Source organism: Poecilia mexicana, unplaced genomic scaffold, assembly GCF_051168715.1.
Source record: "Poecilia mexicana isolate PSO_F unplaced genomic scaffold, ASM5116871v1 scaffold_9, whole genome shotgun sequence".
Classification (NCBI taxonomy): domain Eukaryota; kingdom Metazoa; phylum Chordata; class Actinopteri; order Cyprinodontiformes; family Poeciliidae; genus Poecilia; species Poecilia mexicana.
Genome location: NW_028263378.1, coordinates 9,192,258 through 9,215,651, shown reverse-complemented (window position 1 = coordinate 9,215,651; position 23,394 = coordinate 9,192,258). Strand labels below are relative to the sequence as shown.

The window sequence follows — 23,394 nt, the reverse complement described above, 5'->3', positions numbered from 1 at the left end:
TTTTGGTTTTCAATCAAGCTTTTAATGAAAAGATCATAAAATAACAGTTTATTCTTCCTCACTGCTGTACATTAAGACTGCAAGGTTGTGAGTGCTGAGGTCAGCTGTATTACACTTTTATGACACTTTGAGTTTGCGAGCCCGATCGCTACACACAGCGGTGGCTCTGACCTGAATACGAGCTCTCTGAGGAGTGGAGATAAAGAGAGGGAAAAAGGAGAGATAGATAGAGAGAGAGCCCAGCCTGGGTGCTGCCAAAAGCCACAACAAGGGTCAGGAAACCTCCCTTTAAATACTGGTGGTGTGCGCGCATGGTTTTAGGCCACGCTTGCAGACTTAGACAGTGGCATCTGTGTTTGCGTTGAAGGAGGTCTGCATTAACACATGGCAGAAAAAAAAAGCGCACCTGGGCGTGTGCACCTTTTGCATGAGATGCGTGTTTGCCAAAGGGGAAGGGATTCTTGCCCTTTTAATTATTCAACAGCAAAGACCCTGCAGGTCCATTCCAGAGCCTCTCAGCCCGATAGATCCTGATACATTATTGAGAGGCTGTTCTTGAAGAAAACCAGCGAGGAAGCTCGATGTACCCAGCTCCAGCAGTCAACTCCTCAAGTACTAACTTTACATTTAGCAGCTAATCATGTCCGTCTGTGAATGTAGTGCACAGCAAGGTGACAATGTGCTGTAATAAACTCGTAGAAACACGTAAAGAAAATGTTTTGTATGAAAATACGGTTCTATAAACTCTTTTTGGTTACAGATGGACGGCAAGAAAAACAAAACAGCATCAATGTAATGGCAAGACAGCATTTGTCTGTAAACACTGGAAGTTTTTGAGGTATTTAGGTGTCACTGGAGGTACAGTAAACACTGAAAAAATGCAGCAGAGCAGAGTATAGAGGCCTCTGTGCAGTAAAGATTACAGAGAACCAAAACGGCTTGAAGCAGGCGTCAGGTGTATCCGAGATAAAGCAAGGGGCAATAAAGCTTAAAACAGGGTTTAATAGCACTGAAGGCTGTTTTATAAACTAGCTTTGGTTCAGCCTGCCAAGGTAAGGATCACTTACAAAATAACTAGACAGAACAGCCCCTTCATAATATCACCGATTAAAGAAAAAGGTGGATCACAAAAGTCGCTAAAGAGTAACAAAAGGAACAGAGCTGCGCACTCTGAGGGGTTTCCTGTTTCATGTGTTATTTTAAAGCTTTTCTAACACTGCATAATGATATGGGTTTTAGTTAATATTAGCAAACAATAACAATGATGAGGTAAGAAGAGAAAGAAGAAACCGTCGGGTAAATCGGAGCTGATATGAGAGCCTCTGAGTCCTCTCAAGCTTTAGAAAACATACAAAGTGCACTTAGTAAAGCTATCTCATCCAACATTTCTAAAACAAAACATATATGCTAAAGTGGAGATAAGAGACAATGAAAACAAAAGAAAGATGGAAGGTTAAGACAAGAGACTTAATGTTCAAGAGGAAAAACATGAATTATGTGCATGTTTCAGCTTTATATAGTTTTATTTTCTTCAGCATCAGCAGCATGGCAACACCCAGGGAGAGCAAGTTTTAAAACATACAGTAGCCTCCGCTCTGCACAGGCAGCAACAGCGTCCTGTTCAGGTCCACAGACAAACACACAGGAGGAGGTCAAAGTTCACATCCCCTGTGTCCAGTTAGTGAGAACTCAAGACAATGTGGGTAAAAATCCCACTCAATTAAACAAATGAATTAAAAAAAACCCCAAAAAACTCTACAGACTGTCAGGTGTAAATGCCATAGACCATTTTCTTTTAAGTTGGAAAAAAAACACACATCAGCTCTCCCACACACACACAAAAAAATCTTCACAGATTGTGGTTGATGGCTATGTTTGAGTCTCATTTAAGATTCAGCTTGAAAGTCATCAAAACAAAAACAATAAAAAAAAAAAAAAATAGGGGGTCCCGCCTCCACCTCAGTCTCACACACTGAGAAAATTCTTTAGAGAGGTGAGGGCAGGCCCCGGAAATAAATACATTCATCACCGACAATAGACATTTGATAACCAAAAAAAAAAAAAACAGAGAACACTGTCGAAAAGTGTTTGCGCCAATGTTGTTTGAGGCTCGGCCAGCCAGAGGTTTGTGCTGCTTTTGTCCACAGAACACAGGAAAATGTAAAAGTTCCAAACAAAAACAAGTAAGATTCACAGTTAAGACTACCTGATGAGCCCGTTCACATGCAAAGAACAAAAAGGAAGAAGTTAAAGAAAAATCATGCTACATTCTCCGAATGGGTTTTAAAAAAAGCGGCCGGTAAGAGGTGTACCATGTTAGATGACCGTTTAGAAAGGCTTAAGCAGAGGAGCAACGCCTCGAGCGTGTTTTGGTAAACACAGAGGCAACATTACGCTAACAGACCAACAATGCCTTTTTGATTAATACGTCAAGGATGCACTGCCCACTCCCCCCACCACTCCCTGTAGTCCCATCTGAAGACGGGCCAGAGGGCAGGAGAACGGGGTGCAGGGTCACCCCAGAGCCAGCTGGCAGGGAGGAGACACCACACACCCTCCCCCTAATTGAATATGCAGCAGTTCACCCCATGTTTAATGCTATGCTTCTGTTTTGGCAGCAACGTCTGTGGAAAAGCATCTTAATTACACACGCACACACGAGAGAAAGTCAAATAAAAAATCTTTGACTGGCCGAGCCTCGAGTGAGGTCTGTAAAACTGTAAAAGTTCATGTAAACAATGAGATAAATACATACGTTTCTTTTTTTGTTTGTTTTTTTTATTTTTTAGAGCCACACATGGTTCCATAATCATTCAAATGTGCTTTGGTTTAAAAAATAGTTTGTGAATTTGGGTATGAGCTTTTTTTTTATTATTATTTCTTTCTTCTAAGTTTTTTTTGTACAACTTTGCACCCATTTCTGCACGTACTGTGTAACTAAAAATGTAGACTTTGTTTTGAGCTGCCTCGCCTTTTGTCAAGGCTTTTTGAGTTAGTTGAAAAAGATTCCCCCCTATTCATCTTAATATGAAACTAGTGTTTTGTTTTTTTGTTTTTTTTTTTGCTTCTCCAAAGTCTAAAATACAGAGAAACTGATACGCTTTATCTAACAAATGTAGCTGAGAGCCTGTGTTCACACACGCAGAACAATCCCTGAAGTACTTGAAGAGTAGTAGTACTAGTAGTAATAGTAGTAGTATGGTCACAGTTTGGAGTTTGTTTTTTTTTCTTCTTTGTTTTGACAAACAAGCAAGCATTCAAATGCAGCTGCAAAAAAAAGAAAATCTTTGCAGAGATGGCTAAAGATAATGTACAAACACCTTTTGCATTACAGACATCGTGCTGCAGTGCACCTAGTGCTGACAAGTACAATAACGTTTGAAGGCAATGCATTGAGGACTCCCTCTTTAGCCAAGAGAGGTCACAGGTGATAAATAACATGGTTGTTGTTTGAAGGGGGGGTGGGGAGGAGTGTGAAAAATTCCCGTGTACCATGCAGAACAACAAGAAAGTCAATGTTAAATTAGGTAACAACTCTGGGAGTCCAGGATGCAGGTACCGACAAACGGAGCTTCAGCTGCAACGCCGTAAAAACATTTCACAGACCTTAACAAGAGGATGAAGGGAGTATAACCAAAAAATATAAACTCAAGAGGGTATTTAAAATTCAACATTTCAGAGGAATGTCTATACCAAAAACTTGTAGTGAAGGTTAATGATCCACAGTGAGAGTTTTCAGAGTAGATACACTGGGCAGAGAAACAGACAAACAAGAAACAAGCCATTCCCTACGAGTACTAAATAATTCGCCCCTTCGCCATTTTGTACGTTTGAAGTTTTGGTCTTTATTGATTTGTTGGTTGTGACCCAAACAGGGACAAGAACCATAGGCATTACACTGAGATGTCGGTAGATTTACAACCATTTGTCCATGAAAAATGCACAACTTGAAGTAAAAATAAAAAAAAAATCAAATGGTTCAAAACTCGATTCCCAATGTGCAATTAGTTTACCTTCTGAAACAACCTACAACTTTGCAGGTGTATAACCAAAGCTGCCCCACCACAAATATTTTGGGTACAATCAGAAGTTTCCCTGGAAAATCCTGCCGTTTGATTGCAGCAAGAACTAACTTATTACTGTCCTCCTTTCTGCAGTCATCGGCACTTACACAGCCGTCTCATTTTCTGCATACTCCTCTCCTTTTCAGAGTTTGAAAGAGTTGAGGCCTGCAGCTTGTTGTCCAGGCATCGTTGGACTGATACTAGTGTTTGTGTTACCCTGCTCTAGCAATTAATTGCACAGTCTTCTTACAGTTTGACAAGGATTACTATCAGGATGATGTATCAAGTTTGCACAGCCTGACATGTTCTAGTCCAGTCGGGTTTTTGAAATCACAGTGTGAACTTCAAGCCTCAGGTACACAGGAAGAGATGAGACTGAGGTACAAATCAGCAAAGGGGCGAAGTGACCCAGAGCCAGTCTCTGGTTGCTGCTGTTGAGGTACATCTAAAAATATAATGAAAGATGTACATCACCAACAGTTCAAAATAATTTAAGTCATCTTTAGTGATATAACTATAAAGCTGTCCAGTGCATCTCTGCTTCTCCTTTTTTTTTAAATGACAAGTTTTCACAAATTCGGCTCAGAAAAACTGAAAAGACTTGAGTAACTTAAACTTCACATTAAAATTCTGATTATAGATCCTATTCTTTTTTTTTTTCTTCTTTTTCTTTTTTTTGGTCTGAACAGAACACAAACTGTCATCAAGTCCTGTTTTTAAAAGTCAGAGAATATAAAGTGATAAGGACTCTGGATACAAACAAAACAACAGAAATGGGATAAACGTGCCCAGTGAACATGTCTTAGACTTTACCAGTCCCTCCAGAACCCCACCAGGTGGTAAAGTGTTTACATCCCCACCAGCCCACCAATCAGCACAAGCTTTTCCTTGCAAAACCACAAGAACCATCACCAGCCTCAGAGTTATTGGCCAAAACAATCACAAAAAGAGTGGATTTCTTTGTCTGGACTTTAGAAGATAATTCTTATTTTGTTTTATACAGAATTAAAAGAAATCAAAAGAGAAATAATTTAGTATGCTATATATCTTAAGTACATCTTTTTTTTTTTTAAACTTTGGTTATGAACTTGCCTAGCAATGTTTGTTAGTTAGTTCAGTTCTCCTCGACATTCATAAGATCTTTGGAACACTATACATCTAAAACTAACCAACAAACCACTATTTGCTCCAAGCTGGACGCTACAGTACACTTTGAATTGGGGGCCACGGTGACCCGGGTCCCAAAAACATGAAAATAATAAAAAAAAAGAAAAGTTATATCTTGACAAGTACAAATATCAGCTAGAGACAATCAGAATGTGTAAAATCTATGAGCATCAAAAACCTGTGTTGAGAGATGGGCAGGTTAAAGCATTGGGTGAGAAGTTACATAATCTACACACTTTTTACAATTAATTACATAAGCAACTTTTAACTAAATCGACAGAGTTCATAGAGTAATCAGAGGTAGCGAGGTCACAAGCCTATATATAAATAGACTTCTTTTTTTTTCCAAGGGGAGGAAAGCTATACAGAAAAATATAACGTACCCACTGAACATAGCGTTAGGTTTAAAACACCCCTTTAAACCTCCCTCCCTGCCCAACAACCCCGACCCCCCACCCGCACTTGACCAGAAAAATCCCAAGACCTTCCAGTTTAAAACATTCACTGAAACATGACAAGCTCTTAAAGTATGAGTACTACCACAAGGGGTTTTCTCTTTCCAGCTTCTTTCCTTGGAGCTCTAGCAGGCAAATCTAAAAAAAAAACAAAATTGAATAAAAACTCTCGTCTACATCAATGCAAACAGCCACAGAGAGGACACAGAGTATTTGTTACCTTCTACAAACAAACATGTCCTCCTGAGAAAAGCTTTTCGTTCTCTCTTTCTAGACTTTCAGGTAAAGCACAGAGATGGTCCCATACCCACTTACCCCTCCTCTTTCATACATATAGCATCACCAACATCATAAAGGATATAAAGCTGTCAGGGTAAAAATTTTCTTTTTGCTGAATTATTGCCAGTTTTGTTTGCACCTACTTCTTTTTGGTCAAAAGTTGTTTTAGGAACAGTGGGGGGAGAAACTCTTAAGATTTAATGCTTAAACCACGAAGAGAGGAAGGCGGCTGAGGGGTACGAGGTGCCCACATTCACATTTAACCAACTGTGCCTCTCCACCATGGCTTTGTGACTTTGGAGAGAGACACAAGTAAATAGTCCCTCTAAAAACTCCTGAGAGGCGAGCACTTGTCATTCGCTATAACCGATGACCCTATCCTTGCATCAATGGGATCCCACCGTCACCAAGAGAGCGCACTGTGGCGAGCAGCTACACCGTTCACTCAGCCAGGGTGTCGTGAACTGGAATCAGATTCAAGAACTGTGTGTGTGTTGTGTGTGCATTTCTTTGCTTCTGAGATGGAAAAAAAAGGTGGAGAAATGTTCCTTTTTCTCTCTTCCTGTAGTTCTTTGGCTTGATGCGTTTCTAAGAGGGTGAGGTGTGCATTCTCAGGTGACTGATGAGGTTGCGCTGCTGGGTAAACTTGCCACCGCACAGCTGGCATTCGTACGGCTTCTCCCCGGAGTGAACTCGCATGTGCTCCGTTAGGCGGTACTGCCGTGTGAACCGCATGCCACACTCTTCACATGCGAATGGCTTGAGGCCCAGGTGGCTGCGCATGTGGCGCGTCATGGTTCCCCTCTGGGTGAACATTTTGCCACAGATGTTGCAGGGGAAGGGCCGGGTCAGCCAGTGGCTCTTTTCGTGCTGCCTCAGAGTTGCGGGGTCTTTGTAGCTCTTGCTGCACACGGTGCATTTGAAGGGACGCGTTTCGGAGCCAAAGCTGGAGGGACCTACAGGGGCAGAGAGGTCCTCCGCCTCCTCCTCGTCCTCTTCTTTCACAAAGGTCCCTCCCTCTTCCTTGATGTAGAGCTCGTCTTCAGTGTGGGTCTCCACATGAGCGTTGAGCTGCTCAGAACTGGGGAAGCCCTTACCACAGGGAATGCACACATAGAGGTTGTCCCCAAACGCTGGCTCAAAACCTTCCTGCCGGTACACATAGTTGGCGCTATGGTGTCCGCCTCCTGCTCCTCCTCCACCTCCTGCACTCTCTCCATCACTCTGACCACTTTCTTCACTGTGGTCCTGGCCATTTTCTCCCCCTTCTTCCTCATCTTTGCACTGGAAGGACTGGTCAGACGTAAAGCTGTTACCACTGCCTCCACCAGCGCCAGAGGAGCGGCCATCTTTAGGACCTACAATCACTCCGTTGACCAAAGGCCTGTCATGATCTTCAGACTTCAACCCTAATGCCTCTTTTTTGGGCCATTCGTTTTTACGAGCAGCATGTCGAGTCTTTTTCTGGGGCGGCGGGCCCTCAGGCTGGTTTTGGGAGTCCTCTAGCGTCTTGGAGGAATTTAGCTCCATGTTCTCTGAGATGCATGCGTCTACACCTGGCAGGGTGGTTGAGGAGTCATCCAGCGAGGCACTGTTGGTTGTGGATACTGAGGCAGATTGGGGGGATTCTTGGGAGTTGCTGTGGGGACTGAGGGCGTCGATGGCTGTGCCAGCAGAGTGAGGACTCTTCTTGGACAGATCTAACCCAAGATCTGGCTCTCCAGCACTTGCCCCACTGCTGAGATTACCGTTACTGCTGCCATTTCCCCCATTCCCAGTTTTCCCAGAGCTCCCAACAAACATTTCATCATCTGACAGTTTGTCCCGAAGGCCTTCATCTGGCTGTGGTTGGTCGGCATCAGAAGGGGTCGGAGGATAGTGGTTGTTGGGACCAGCAGGGGTAGAAGAGGAGAGACGCTGGTTGTTGAGGCGCAAGCGGCTGAGCGGACCTGGGGTGGAGGGTTTTCCTGGTAGGGACTTCCCACTGCTGCGCTTGAGCTTCTTTCTGCACAGGGCAGCGAGGTCGTGTAACTGGAGGTAGCTGGCTGCGGTCAAGAGGGCACTGAAGTTCTGCTCGCTGCTCTGGTCTGACGACGACAGGAGCTTTCCAGTATAGATAAAGTCCAGGACTTGTCTGAACACAGAGGGGTTCACCATCTCCGTGTCGAGGTTAATAAGGTTATCGTGGAGGACCAGAGATTTGAAGTAAATGCTGCTGGCGGCCAGGATGTTCTTGTGGGCGCGAAAGAGAGCGTTCTCCACCACAATGATGACATCACAGAGGAAGCCCTTGGCTCTCTGCTGGTTGAGTTGCAGCAGCAGTTGTTTGGCATGATTTGGCAGTTCCATTTCCTCCTTCCTTCTCTCTCTGTCTTCCTACACGTGCACCACCTAAAGCTGAAACAGAGAGAAAAGATGGTTAGCTCTCGTACTTTGAAAGACACGCAGCAGTGAATGACAGTTAAGCCCTCCATCTTCTATTCCCACTTCCGTATTGCAGTAACAGGAACAACAGTTCATTTGAGTGAACTGAATCTCTGGGAACAGTACATTAAAATGATCCAGTCACTGGATCGAACAGTTCATTTGTGCTAAACAGCACCTCCTTTGAGTTGGAACGTGATCGCACTGTGTGTCACTTGCTGCTTCTCCTAGCTAACGGCTAATGTTGCATCAATCCACATGAAAATAAAACAGTGCCCTGTCCTCATGATCTTAATGGACATAAAAATTATAAAATTTAAAGAATTTCTACATTTTTGTTTCCAATTGGACATTATATTTAGTATTTTCCAATTTTTTTATTTCATGTTTTCATTTCAGTGTAAAAATATATATTTAACAACCAGACATTAAGTCACATGTATTTTACTTGTTTATTTCACTGACTGGAAATCCATTTGGATAGAGTTGAGTCCAAAATAAGCACATTGCATGAAGAAAATCATGTTATTGTTTTACATTAGGTCTACATAACTTGTTAAAGGGTCGTGTCACAATGTGAACAATGACCAGCACAGTAATTGTGCTGCAGTGGTGCATCTGTCACTGGGTAAATCTTTATCATACATTTTATGAGCCACAGAAAACAGAAGTTCCACCCAACCGGCACACAGGCGTCGAGCTCACCTGAACTGAGACATGAATGAATCGGTTAAAGCAGCAACATGCTTCAGTTTGTTCCCTCAAATGATTCATTCCTTTGAAGAGATCATGAACAACACTGAATTGTAGCAAAGGTCAGAAAGATGGGTACAACCTGGAGAGGTCAGCAGTCACTCACAAGGCCAAGACAAAGAACAACTCAAGAGCAATTTATAGTTGGCAGTTGTTGTAAAGTAGACAGAAACCCGACTGGGATTCACACCGTAAAGCTGCACCACAGTTTAATAAAACTGCTGCCTAGAAAGCATTCTGCACTCAAGTTTGCATCTTAAAGGCGAGCGCTACAATCTATATGACTTGCATTGTAATCAAGGTACATTTCTTCATCTGTAAAACAATAATCTTAGCTAGCAATTCTACTTAAATTCTCAATACAAGTAATTGCTACCCGTAGTGATGCACTGAGAAATTGATTTTTAGCTTGACGGACACTGCTTGGCAACTGGTTACTTAAAAATAAATAAATAAATAAAAGAAATCTGATGACTGAATGCACCAGGCTAAAACACTGTGAGGTTGCACTGACCACATTTGGTGAGGATGCAGTTACTATCCGTACTCAACGTTGTTCATTTCTCACTTAATTCATTTAAAATTAAATGGTAGGAAGCCATTTAAAAAGGAAGCTGATGTCTTCATTGACATGTCTGTTTTATTAAGGCCAAGGAGAGTGAGAGACAATCATTCAACAGATAACAAGAAGGTTAAACATAGTGAAGCAAAGTTCCTGTTTTACCTTTAGATTTCAATTTATGTCATGCAACATGCAGGACTTGGAAATATTGGTAGCCTTTAAGAAATTTCAGTGAATTAGCTAAATTTTCTGAAACATACAGGGTAACAGGCTTTTAATAATTAAAGTTTTGCTAAAATAAAGTTGCTGAAGCAGCAGAAAAGTGTCAATTCTGTAATTGGTATGTTTGAAAAAAATACAATAGTAAGCTTTACAGTGACAGCTTTTGTTTTAAATAAATAATGATCATACTATAGGAAATGTGGAAAATAAAAAGTTTTCCAAGCTGTCTTATATTATCGTTCAGAAATGGGTAGCAGCAGATCAAAGCTTTACAAAACCTGCAGATCTGAAATCGGCGACAGCCTTCTGATCGGCACATTTGCAGACGCCAGAAAACATGGCAGTAGAGAAATTGGAACCAAGTAGTCCGCCTCCTCTTCTATTTTAAACAAATTGCTACCCTACAAGGATCCGGTTCTGATTGTGCACACTGCTGCCGTTTTCGCACAAAGGCCAAAGGGGCGGGGGGAGAAGAAAAGGGTAAGGTAACCATTTCCCAAAAGTTCCTCCTCTCACCTTGTTTTCCCTATTTTACCAGAGAAACTCTAGTTTCTGTGGGGTGCCATCCGTGGAAACATGCATCACTCTCATCTCCATTAGGTCATGGTAATGTCAGTCCTGCCCCATTGTCTGAGGGTGGGGGTCGGTAGCACAGCAGGGCCGGGGGGAAGGATTAGGTGACACCTGAGCAGGTAAAACTACACAGGAGCATGGGCAGAAAGGGAGGGGGAGGGTGTGGCTCAAAGACAAGGACACCACTACTTGATCCTCCAAAGAGGCCCTCATTTATGGAATTAGGACAAGTGAATCTCATTCACCGATTACCTACAATGTATAACAGTGAACTTTTTCTGACAAAACCATGTCTTACACCAATTTCATGCAGTAGATGTAAAACAATGTTTATATTAGTGGCAGTGGATCTAGCCTCTGGTAGCAAGTCTGTCTTTGGCACACGATTAACAGGTTCTGTAGGATTTGGGCATACTGGTAAAGTGAGCTCCCACTATTTAGAGCATGGAGAATTAAAAGAGATTAAACAGAAATGCAGATAAAAGCTTTACTCAAACCATAAATGCGTGTGAAATTAAACCATTTTAACCTTGTGCCAACCAAGAGATTTTCTCTCATAATGCACAACAGGGAAGGAGACGTTTCTCCTTAAAATAGGCAAGCCTAAAAGTAAAAAGCACACATTTGTCTTACCAGGACACATCAAAAAGTAAACGGTAGAAAAAACAGCCTATAGATGGCAGTTTTGTCTCAAATCTTTTTCAAATTTATTTGGTTAAAGGTAAACATGGTTCCCGCGAAGTCTGAATATCAGTTACAGTGATGCAGTGCGACAGGCCGGTCCTAAAAATACATAAACAAGAAACCTTTCTGAACCATTAACAGCAGGGATAAGGGCTAAAGGTTGGGTCAAACCTCATGTTTACATGATTGGTTTTAGCATGTAGCTTTAAGAGTATTTGATTGTTATACTAGTTTGAACCATTAAGATGGTATAAAGCTCATTTTTAGGATTTCTAGGCAACAGGAGCTTTAAGTTGCATAACGTCTGGAAAACATACCAACTTTTCTGCTAAGTTATTAGCATGAAAACAAATGATAGGGTACTTTTTTAAGGAACACTACAGAGAATCTGAATAACAATCTGTACGACTTGTTGCTCATTAGGAAAAGTATAAACTACCTGGACAAATACAGATCTGCAGCACAGGCAAACATTTTTTTCTTCAAATTCCGGAAAAAGCTGAGCAGATCAAATTAATTACAGTGACGCTCAGACTTTAATGGGCTCATTTTCAACCATTTTGTGCCTTTGCGTGTCATTTTATATCTGATTTCTTCATTTCTTGTAGAACCTTTCACACCCAACATGCATCAGTTGAAACGCTGCAGGAAGCCACCTCATTAAAAGCAGATTATTTTAAGTTAACAGTTTATAGTTTACTACTAGCTCACATTAAATAAGTGTCGATATGTGACTGATGAGTGTAGCAGTAGGAGGTCACTAAAGAGTTTTTTTTTTGCCTTCATTATTTTTCATTCAGAAGGAAATCTGCAAAGATGCAATTAGCCTTGCTTGAAATGTTCTGTGAAAAGGCTCTAAAATTTGGTATGATGTCTTTGAATCAACCTTAAGCAGATTTAAGAGTTACTGTCGGGAACTGCTGGTTTTGGTAGGTAAAAGGTGTGGTTGGGATTTAGGTTGGTGCATTTGTCAAAGCAATGCCAATTTGAACTCATGATGTAGATTTAACCAGCAGAACAATTTTTTTTGTTTTGTTTTAACAAAGGCAATCTTCCTCAGTCTGTCAGTGGTCATAATAGTACGGCTAATCTGTGAATATCATGTCTTTTGTCATTAAAATGGCAAGAGGAGAAAAAAAATTGATTTCTGCAGTTCCCAGGGGAGTTCCTTGTGCAGTATTACCTTCAGGAAGCACATAAATCATCCCCCCACAAAAAATACCACCTCAATTCGGACATATTTTCAATCAGAAATAAAACATTTCAGACTAAAAATTAACAGTCTGACCATGGCGCAAAAGTAAAATATACCAGATGGCAAAAAAACAAAAAAACAAAAAACCCAGAAAGTAAACAAAAACAATTGTTGACAACGTAGGAAGGGGAACGCAAGAATGCAACCTTTTCAGGCAGTATTGAACAAGGTTTAAGTGCAACAAGGTTAGAATTGTAAACTGTGGTCTGTCACAGTCTGACTGGCTGATACAATCAGCTGAAGTAATCATTACTCTCAGGTCCACGCCTGGGCTTGCCTCATCTGCTGTGACACTGCTCCTCATGGTCTTCCTCCCTTCCCCCGTCTGCTCTCAGCAACACATCTTTTCCTCTTTTATCTTCCCACCCTCACCACCGTGTCTCTGGGAATGAAACCGCATCTCAGGAACAGCTCGCTGTCCCTAATGTCAATCAGACATGTTGAAATACACAATCCACATCTGTTAAACACAGAACCTGCTTCGGGGGCTCTACGGCTCTCGACCCTGCAGGCGGTAATGGAGGAGAGTGCTGCAAGAGAAAAGAGGGCCTCTGCTACGATGCCAGCCAGGAAGCCATATATCATTCAAGTCTCTTAACAAACACACACCTCTGCATGCTTTACGGGGGGATCCAAGAGGCTTTTCCTGCAGGCCGACATTAAAAGGGGGCTGGGACCAGAGCAGAGAAACCAGTGCAGAAGCAGAAAAAAAAAGAAGCCCTCCCCCACCTCCATCTTCTTCTCATCCCTCGCTCTCCCTCCTTCCCCCATCTCCCACTCAGCTACACTCTCCCCCTGGCCCCTTCAGTGCTGCGCCATGCCGGCTGGATTCCAGGGGGCTGCTAATGGATTACTGCTGATCTATATGCAGTTAGGGTGGGATACATGTAGTCTCAGCTCCATGTTCTAATGATGCTGGCCAGGAAAACAGACGTATTACAGCAGACCTGCACCATCACAGCACCTCCATCTGTGGAAGACTGAATTTTCTAGCAAGAGCCACAATCTAAGCAGCTGGAATGGCTCTTCAGCATCCTAGTCCCACCAAATAATGGTGGATTATTCTTGTATTTGAAAGTGGAAATAATTTGGGAGAATATAAATACAACGGCCGCAGATAGGTTTAAAGTCCAAAAACAGAGCTGAAATGTTATTACGTATATCTGCCGCACATACAACACATACTGAAAGTTACAGCAACACAGTTTTCTTTCCACTTCTAATACATTGTGTTATATAAAACCATTTTAAACTGGCTTTAGCGCCTTATTTTGGCTGTTAGCATTATTATTCCAGCTAAAATGGCTGAAACTTTGTCTTTGAGTGCATTGTGTAGAAAATCTGGATCCTTCACGCAACCCGTAGATTTCTAAAATGGCTGCCATTTTTCAGATCCAGTATAATCCATGACAAGCAGAGGCTGAGCTCTCAAAGGAAGCATAGGGCAACATTGACGAATTCCCTTCAGCCTTTCTGTTATCGGTTTAAAGTTTTGCTTCCTCTCTCACAACCCAACTGAATCTTTTACATGTCATAGAAGTTACAGTTTTCACTTTTAATTGATTCTTACATCTTTCCGCTTCTTCTGGCTTATTTCTTAAACGCATTAGTGACACTGAACATGTTTAAGTTTGAGTCTTCCTCCCTTGCTAGCAAATTGTACACCGAAGAGCACAGTCAGCAAGATTTAATAGCAGCATGATGCATTCTACAATCAGAAAGACTCATCTGGCTGGTAATCAGGCAGGCTGGATCAAGGTGAAAATCATTTGATTTCAGTCACCAGCCAAAATCACCAGAGATGTCTTTCTTTCTTGGAACAGAAAGAAAAAACGTTACCGCCCTAAGTGTTTACCCGAAGTGCAACAGTGAACAAATGCCACTAGTTTCATGACTTGGAGCCAAAGCACAATCAGCTGGGATGAAACGCCAGCTGATTGTGCTCCAACGTCAAAGAAGAAACGCTAATGTAGACGAATCATCAGAAAGATGATCCTGCAAGACTTAGCCTGCAAAAGCATTTCCTGTGTTTTTAATCCTTCTGCAATGGCTGGCATGTCAGCTGACAGATGGCATGATCACTGATCAGGAGAAGAAATAAGACCTGCTCTGGCACCACATAAGATCCAAAGTAAGACTTGGACTTGAACTGCAACTTGCCAGGGGGCATTTTGCTCTTGTAGAGACGGATGATCAGCTTACCTTCCCTGCAGAGTTAACCTTTTAAAACACTAAGGCCTAATGATAGAGGAGGCGACGTCATGTTAAAAGATTCAACCTTGACCTCTATCAGAAGCCTGCTGACGAGGAGATGAGCTGACATGGATGTTTACTACAAAATAGAGTGAGGTGATCTGGTTAGCATACCCATGTGTTGATTCATGACTTAACCAGCGAGCCTTAAAGTGCCCCAAGCAGTATATAAATATCAGCCACCTCTGAATTAAACTGGTTACTCCAGAGACGTGGATGATCAGGTTTGACCTCATTTAAAGCTTGTCTTTATGCTCCTTTTTCTCCTACACGGACTTTCTGGATTAAAAATCAAGTAAGCAAACCTAACAGAGTGAGAGTTCATGCAACAAAGGTGAATGAGGGAGCAGTGGGCTGCAGCAGTAAGCTCCTGAACAGGGGGGGGGTAGAGAGCAAAGAGTTAAGGCAGAGGTGAGGCAAAGTCCTCTGGCGCAATAACAAAACACACCCTAGTATTGTGAAAGGTCATCAACTCGCAACAGACAGAGAGCAAGATTGAGAATTTTAAAAACACTCAACCTGGATGACGATCGTTCACTCTGATTACATTAAACAACAGCCCAATAACGAGCTGCCATCGAACGCTCACAATCTACACAAAAAAGGATTAGTGGCAGAGACATGTAGACTGGTGAGTCAATCATGTACAGAGCAAAAAGACGTGGGTCTATGTGTGTGTGTGTGCGTGCTCTGAAACACGGAGCACTTAAACACACGCACACTGACAACGCACAGAAAGAGGAGTATGCTGGTGGGCAGAGGGAGTGGGGGAGGGGGCAGGGGGATGGTGCAAAGCCAGTTTGAAATACAAACACCAGGCAACCACCTCAGAGCCATTTCAACATGGCTGACCTTGCTGCATGGGCACAGGCCAAACCGCTGAGGACTCATGGAAGCTGCAATAACCAGACTTTCACTTCTTCAAAGGTGTGAGAAAGTCCCAAGAAACAATGGGGAGATTAAATGCAACAGATGGGCTTTTTAGTGAACCATTCTTTATGTTTACACCCATGCAGTATGTGCTGCAAACAACTAAAGGCAGGAGCAGCCGTTGCGGTCCATCTTTGGACCTTTAGATCTTAGCTTACACTAATAAATAAGTAAATAAGGTGGCATCAGGAACGGGGAAATACATGCATGGTAAAAACCTGCGGTTACACAGGGAAAAAGCCTGTTTCTGCGCCTTGAATTATTAAATTCTGGCATAAATGAAAAGCAGTACATGTGAATGTATTGGACACGTCGAGAACAGAGAGAGCCAGCAGGTTCTGAATGCATGTTTTACAAATTGGTTACTGTTGTTACAAAGATGCACCCAAAGTAACACTGCAGCTTATTTTTTCCCCTTTATTCTGGTGTCACACAGACAATAGTTCACCTGTCTGAGCTGCGTCACATGTGTGGCATCATTCACAATTTCTGTCATGCAAATAAAAAGCAAAAATAAAATAAAACTAACTCCTTTGTATACCATTTAAGGTTAATAAATTGTGAAAGTTGTTGATATCGAAGATGACAAAACACATAAGCTTTAATAAAAAGCAACTTAAACCTCTGAGAAATTGGCTGGTCACTGGTATTGGGTGATTTTAAGCAGCCCTGCCCTGTCTCAAAACTCCAATCGGTCAGTGAACCATACCAAATGCCACCAGATCAGTGCATCAACAAGACTGTTCAAGTTGGACATGGCTACCAAGTAAAGAATCAGTCAGCTGTCGGATGCATGTCAGCATCCCCGTTTTATTCAAACTGTAGAACAAAGAGAGAGGACAACTTTTAACATAACAGGAAGTCTAAGCAGAATACAGTAAAATTGTTTTCTTGGATTTTTTTGAGCATTGGACCTCCATCTGCAGAAGATTCTGGATGTGGAAATGGTAGCAGTGTTTTGGAAATTTCAAAGATAAAGTAAACGTCTACATTCTCTAGAAAATATGTCAAGATCTGCATTACAACCAAATCATTTATCAAATAGGACTGGACAATAAATCAATAACAATTTATATCATGATAAACATATGATCAACATCAATAGAAAATACATTTGATAGAATATTCAAAATGAAGAATATTCACTGAACTCTGATCCAGAACCGCACAGCATTCTGGGGGATGTAGGCAGAGGAAAGGCTTGAGCTGCTCAACTTCTCATAGCCAGATAAGCGAGGTTGGTGGCATCAACTCATTGACTCTTTTGGTCACCTAGCAACAACCTGTTGAGTAACTTGTGCAGCAGCAGTTTCAAGTTTCGCCACTGTGCCTCATAACGGCACAGAGTGAAAACTGTGGCTAAAACAGCAAAGTTTATGCCACCAGTCTGGCAGCATTTCAGATATTTAAAAACAAAAACAAATGAATAATTAGAGAATTATTGATATCAGCTGATGAAAGATTTAGATCATGCTAAGTGCTGGTTGTTTACTGGAATTCCTCACATCAATCCAATTCCATGAACAGGATGCAACTGTTAAACATCCCACAACAGCAAAACATTGCAGAGGCGCAAGATCACCAATAAAGCCAAACATTTACACGACAACACTGCTGCAAGGCTAAAAAGGGGGAAGTACATGAAATAAATTTGCTATTGCTCAGTTTGCCAAAACAACGTCGGTTAGAATTCTTGCATTCAGGCAGATCGGCTTCGCTGCAGACAAACAGGTCCTGCTCAGGGTGCAGTGCAGTGGAGAAGGAGGGGCAGTGAACCCCAAATGTGCCAGTGCTGTGAGGTTTCTAATATAGAAGTCGAGCAAAACACATTTTCCTTTCAGGAATTGCCCTGCAGTAGGTCTGAGAGGTCTGAGAGAACTGCCGAAGTGCTACTCTGTGTACGGTACCAACCTGTATGACACTAGATAACTAAAACAAAACAGATATGCTAAATTAAATTTACAGAGAGTAGAGGGTGCACAAGATTTATTATGCACCATTTCACTCGTGCCACTATGTAATAAAACATAGAGAACTAATTTCTCAGCTATAAAACTAGCACATGTTTAGCAAGTTTGTAATTTCTTAAAGCAAAAGTTTCCAAATAATACATAATTGATAGACATCTATTAACTTAAGTATTGCAATAGGGAACATAAAAAAGAATCCTGATTGCAGACAAAGAAATAAATGAACTAAAATATTCAATTAATGAAAATGCTCTATAATTTTATATATTTTTTTAATGTTCATTAGAACTTGATGCTGTACCAATATTAATTTTTGGCAACAAATCCTGCAAGATAATTTAGTTTTATTCAAGCAAAAGACCTGCAACTGAAAATAAATGGAAACAGAATTAGGACATTTCTAAGTTATTAATTCATGGAATCCAAGCCTTTACAAGTTAATGCAGAAATTATGTTCAAAAACAAGGTGCAACAAAGAATATTTATATGATGAAAAGAAGATAATACAAGAAAGATAAAACGGCATCACTGGGCTACGGTGTCAGATCATGTCTCCTCGCTTCCAACAGTGCTGATGGAAGCATTTCAAGCCTGAGAAAGACATAATACTAAATATCAAGTAAATGATTTTTCATATGCTTTCGTATATGGAGAAGAGATAAGCACATAAATGGTCTGTTGACAGAACTTGAAAATCCAATCATTTTAAAATCAGTGATAGCGCCACATCTAGAGACAAGCCTACTCTTTGGCATAGATGCGGTGACTGAGTAAAGAGCACCATCACTGAAGTGGTTGAAAATGGCGTCAGCAGCATGTCAGACGCTATTTAGAAGAAAAACTTTTTTCTTTTTTAAACGTCTGCATTTTATTCATACCATGGGAGTGATAGAGAGAGTTAGAAAGCAAGACCTTCAGCAGATAAGCAGGATGAATTAAGAAAATGATCCTGTTTTTCATCTGAGCTTCCAGCCTCTAAAAGAACATCCTGGATTTTGAAAATATTGAAAAGGAGTCTTTTTAGAAATCTCGTCGATAAAATAACGATCTAACTTCTCTAAGGAATACAAACAGAGGCTTAGTCATGTTAGCTCTGCTAACTGCTACTATAAAGTGATAAAGACAATAATGTATTTCAGCTATAACTTTGTTTTGTTTTTAGGATAACAGTAAAACCTTGTTTTATGGCGAATGAATGATTATTCGAAATGCATTTTGAATGATGTTCCTATCTCCTCCTATGTTATAAAGAAATCCATGATTTTATTCTTGGAATAAGGTGACGGAAGTTAAAAGTTAGTCTGAGAGAGTGCTAAGGATCTGCAAGAAGCTAGCTTGATTTAAAAAAACAAACACTGAATTAATTAATTTTTTTCTGCAATCCCTTTGAGAAAAAACAACCTCCAGTTTGTGATTTGGTTTATGCACGACTCTCTGTTCTGCGTCATCAGTGGTGCTTTTGTATTTCGTGGCTCGCCCAAAGTGACCCTGGAGAAATTAGATAAAGACTGAAACGATACTACTTACACCTTCACTGAACTGTGTGCCAGCCTGCTGTAACACGCATAATACATCACTGTGTGCTCTCACACAGCAGTGAGGTGATCAACTACCTCACCGAGAACTGAAGATATGATTAATGTGATGAAGGGTTCTCTGTCTTGACACAATAAACTTGATGCGATAAGACCTCTCCACTTCACCCTGGCTTGTAAAACGAAGCAACAACCCCACACGACCCGATGCCTTCTGGTTGGACTAAGAAGCAGCAGGTGGGGTGGAGAGAACGTTTCACAAAATACCGCCCTCCCCCTTCTCCCACCAACTTTTAAACTGCACATAACCTTCTGGCTATCAGCAATACATTCCACATTCTTCTTCTTCAAGACGAACAACAACCCTGCCCCGAGGTGTTTTATCCACTGAACAAACCGAACTGTCTATGAACAGGCTGCACAGAGCAGAGCAGCTACAATCTATAAGTCCTCGTCCAACATGTCAGCAGAACATATAGCCTAAGTAGCCTTCTTACTGCCCACACATGCCACAGTAAGCCATGACTGCATTGCACACAGGATGCTGAGTGCATGTTGAGGAGGGGAAGGGACGAGAAGGGTGAGGCAACCGGCTGATCATGAGAATCATATGAGGCACACAAACACGGGCCTCACATTACCCTGCAGGCCAGAAATCGTTGCCCATACAGTAATCAATGAAACATGTCACACTGATCAGTTGACTTGGTCATTTTAATGGTCTGAATTAATTGATTTGACCCTCACTGTAAGGTCGCACAATTATCTGACTGCAACTGCAATGGGTGGTAAAACAGCTGTGCAATGAAATTACAGTGAAGATAACTGATCGGTGCTTATAGCCTTTATAATATATGCATCATTTTATCCCTGATTGGTTCAAAGAGGCATCTTTCACCGATGTCAAAATGTGTTAATAACCCTTGACGTTTAAAAACATAAACAAGACTGACGGGAAAAACAACTGAACATTTGAACTTTAGCTCTGGCTGGGTGTGACCGGCCAAAATAACATCTAGAAATCTTCATATTATAGGTTCAAGCAGCCGGGGAAGACAAGAGGGATAAAAGGTTGTTGAAAATAGGCCTGGGCTGGTTTCTGGTGTCAAGGAACACAAAGATTACCAAAGGTTATGGCTTCAAAACTGGAACATTTTTTGTCACACCGATCTTAAAGGTTTAACATTCTTTTAATGAACTGTATAAGAGACAGTCGGAATTACTAGAACGGTTCCAAAACCGGTCCAAGTTTTCATTAAAACATTAATAGGCCACTGAAAGTGCTGGACTGATTTGAGTTTTTTCCCCCAGATGACTGGAGCTGCCCCTCCCCCACATGTTGCTGCATACTGCCCATCAGCTGACAGAAAAGGTCAGCATTATTTCCTGCATTAACAATAAAAACACATTTCTAGGAATATTACCAGTCGCAGAAAAAGGTGAGCAGTCATATTGTGGGAAACAAACGAAGCACAACCACTAATCACTCTTAATGAAGTAACAGAAACAAAACAACTTCTGGCAAGCCTTGAGTATTGTGTCTCTTAAGAGATTCAACAGAAGCAGATATATGAATAATTAACTGGCTAAAATCAAATAGTTACACTCCCAGTGCTTCACTGTAAACAAAACAACAAAAAACATCACGTAAAATCCACTAATAAACATTGACTGAGTTTATTCCGTAACTTGGTTTATGTCTGTGTAAAAAAAAAAACGAAAACAGAATCTAATTACATATATGGTAATGATATTAGAACTGCAATGCTCAAAACTATTACCTGGCTCTTATTATCTTTACATTACTCCAAAAAACTAAAACTTTCCACACACAAGAGGGGTAAACGGATAACAATGAGTAACAGAAATGCAAACAAGACTATGTAATATTATTTCAACAGTCATTTTACAGACAAACCTGTCTACAGACAAGTGAAAACTTCTACACTCTACCTTATATTTACACTACGGCTTACCACTATGCAAGCCACTCAACAGCAGAAAGAGGAGTAAGATGGAAAATTTTAAGACACTAAGACAGAAAAACAGGAGCCACTCAAGGCAAACACGCATTACTGGCATTCCTGTGCCTTATTATCGCCATGCCCCTTGGTACTTAAACAACACTGATCACCTTGGGAGCAAAGCTGCCTTCACTTCACACCTGAGCACATACATTGTTGGAATGCGAATGGCCCAGTCTGCAAGTTAAAAATAAGAAGAGCGCATCAAACCTGCCACATAATGATCAGATTTGGACCAAAGAAATTTGTTTACACGCGGAAACCCAAGTCATGCGCCACCGTTTCCATAAAACACTGCAGTTTGTGGGTCAGTGTAACGCTACACCCACAGCATGCCCCGTGGAAAAAAAACCCAAGCTATACAATGCAATCTAGAAATCGCATCGGTCTAACGAGAAGACCACTGAAAATAACATTTCATGTGCTACAGATTCTATATTGTGTTGATCGTATACGCACGTCAATCCCGTTAAATCATTTTAATTGGCCCTACCTAAGAGGAAGGGGGCTTAACCTACATATAAACAATGCAGTTCACACCAACATATGATTAGCCTGTGATTGTGCCAGAAACAGTGCGTAAAATTCAAAGGGAGGGATTTTTTAATTCCATTTGGGAAATGGTCCTGTGGGCTTTTAAATGACTACAATCGACCAAAACAAGTCATTTCATTGATCACATTTTCATTCAGAAAATTTCTCCGAGCGTTTTAGATCATTAACCTGAGAGGGGGGGAAAAAAGACCCTTGGAGAAAACATCTCAGTGTTTCTAGGGGAGATCATTTCTTTCGTCGCTGATGCGCTCTGCCAACCAGCCCCGGTAATTATCTGGTATACACAGCCGTCCTGTGGGGCATCTCCCGTGGGAGTCTTGCGACGCGAAAATAAACGCCACGATATTTGCAAACAATGCGCTCTGCGATTAAGCACCAAAACTCAAGATGAGCGTTTTGCAAACCCGGGGTGTGTTTCACAGCTTTGCCAAGCAGCCTGGTAGAGCATGTACAACCACCAGCAGCAGAGCCCCCCTTTTTTTGTTGGCACGCCGTAGAAGAGGGGAAAAATACCCTTACGATTCCTGCAGCCGAACCAAACATAAAGACACCAAAGCAGCCCCGATTGTCCATCCCAAGCCACCGTAAAGAGAAATAACGTGTTGAAAATACCTTTTTACATCGGTAGGACCGTTCTCAGGCGTTCTTTACCATCCTCCTGCTCATCTCACAGCCTTCGGGACGCCATGTTGCAAGCTTATGACGTTAGGCTTCCTCACCCCTGACCCACATTTGAATAGAAACCAGCCCAGAGCGCAGCAGAAAACACACACACCCCACTGTGGGAGGGTTTGACCACTTTCTCAGACACAGACCCCTGGCAACTTTACCTGCAACATGGCAGGACAAGAGAAAACGAGAGAGACAGAGAAAGGGGGGGTTTTCTGGGCGGGCTTTTTATTCCAAGGACACAACTTATATTCTGTTTCACAATAACACAAACATAAGTCCCAGACATGATAATTAGGTGTTGAAATATAGTGGTTCCGTAACAGAGGAACATGAAAATAACATCAAAGACTGCCTGTTAGAGCAATTAGTTAGCTTCGATCCCAGTTTAACAACAAATGTTGCAAAATCATTTGTGGTTTTGCAGCATTTGTTGCAAAACCACAAACTTTAGCAAAATGTCGTGTTGCTAGAGTTTAATTACACAAATCTCATTAGTGGACGTTTGAATGTCAGAAAGTCCCCCTTTCAATACACACACTGAAGCAGCTAGCCCAATTACAGGTGTTATATTAGTGGTAATCTGTTATTGCATAAATCTACCAAGCTCTGTTACAGTGTATAGAATAAATGTTTATCTGTCCTTTACCCCCTTTTAAATAATTATAAAAGAAATGAATCATACGAATGATGGGGTTCAAAGACTGGGCACCAGATGTGCGGAAGTGTGACGTTGTTCAGGCTCCTCCTCCCACAGCAGCGACCCTCCTCCAGCCAATAGAAACCTGGATGAAGCCTTAATGAGTTTCGGTCCAACCCAGTCTTTTAAGATCTGTATTAGTGATTCAAATTTCGTAAACAAACCGCACTTCATTACTTTATCAATTGCTCAAAAGAAGAAATGGTGACTTTATTTTATAAAATAAATATAATATATTAAATCTTCTGCTTTTAGCATTGTTTTGAATATTATGGCTGCGTGCCAAAGCTCTCTCCTGACCCCGTGTGGTCAGGTTTCAA

General features: G+C 41.4%; 1 protein-coding gene across 1 annotated transcript; it reads right to left on the bottom strand.

Moving 5' to 3' along the window:
- On the bottom strand, positions 1-22,537 carry hic2 (hypermethylated in cancer 2). The gene is made up of 2 exons (XM_015001646.2): positions 22,318-22,537; positions 1-8,362 (listed from the first exon to the last, which is right to left on the bottom strand). The coding sequence occupies exon 2, from the start codon at positions 8,312-8,314 to the stop codon at positions 6,554-6,556; it is 1,761 nt and encodes a 586-aa protein (XP_014857132.1). The 5' UTR covers positions 8,315-8,362; positions 22,318-22,537; the 3' UTR covers positions 1-6,553.
- Positions 22,538-23,394: the final 857 nt, after the last annotated feature.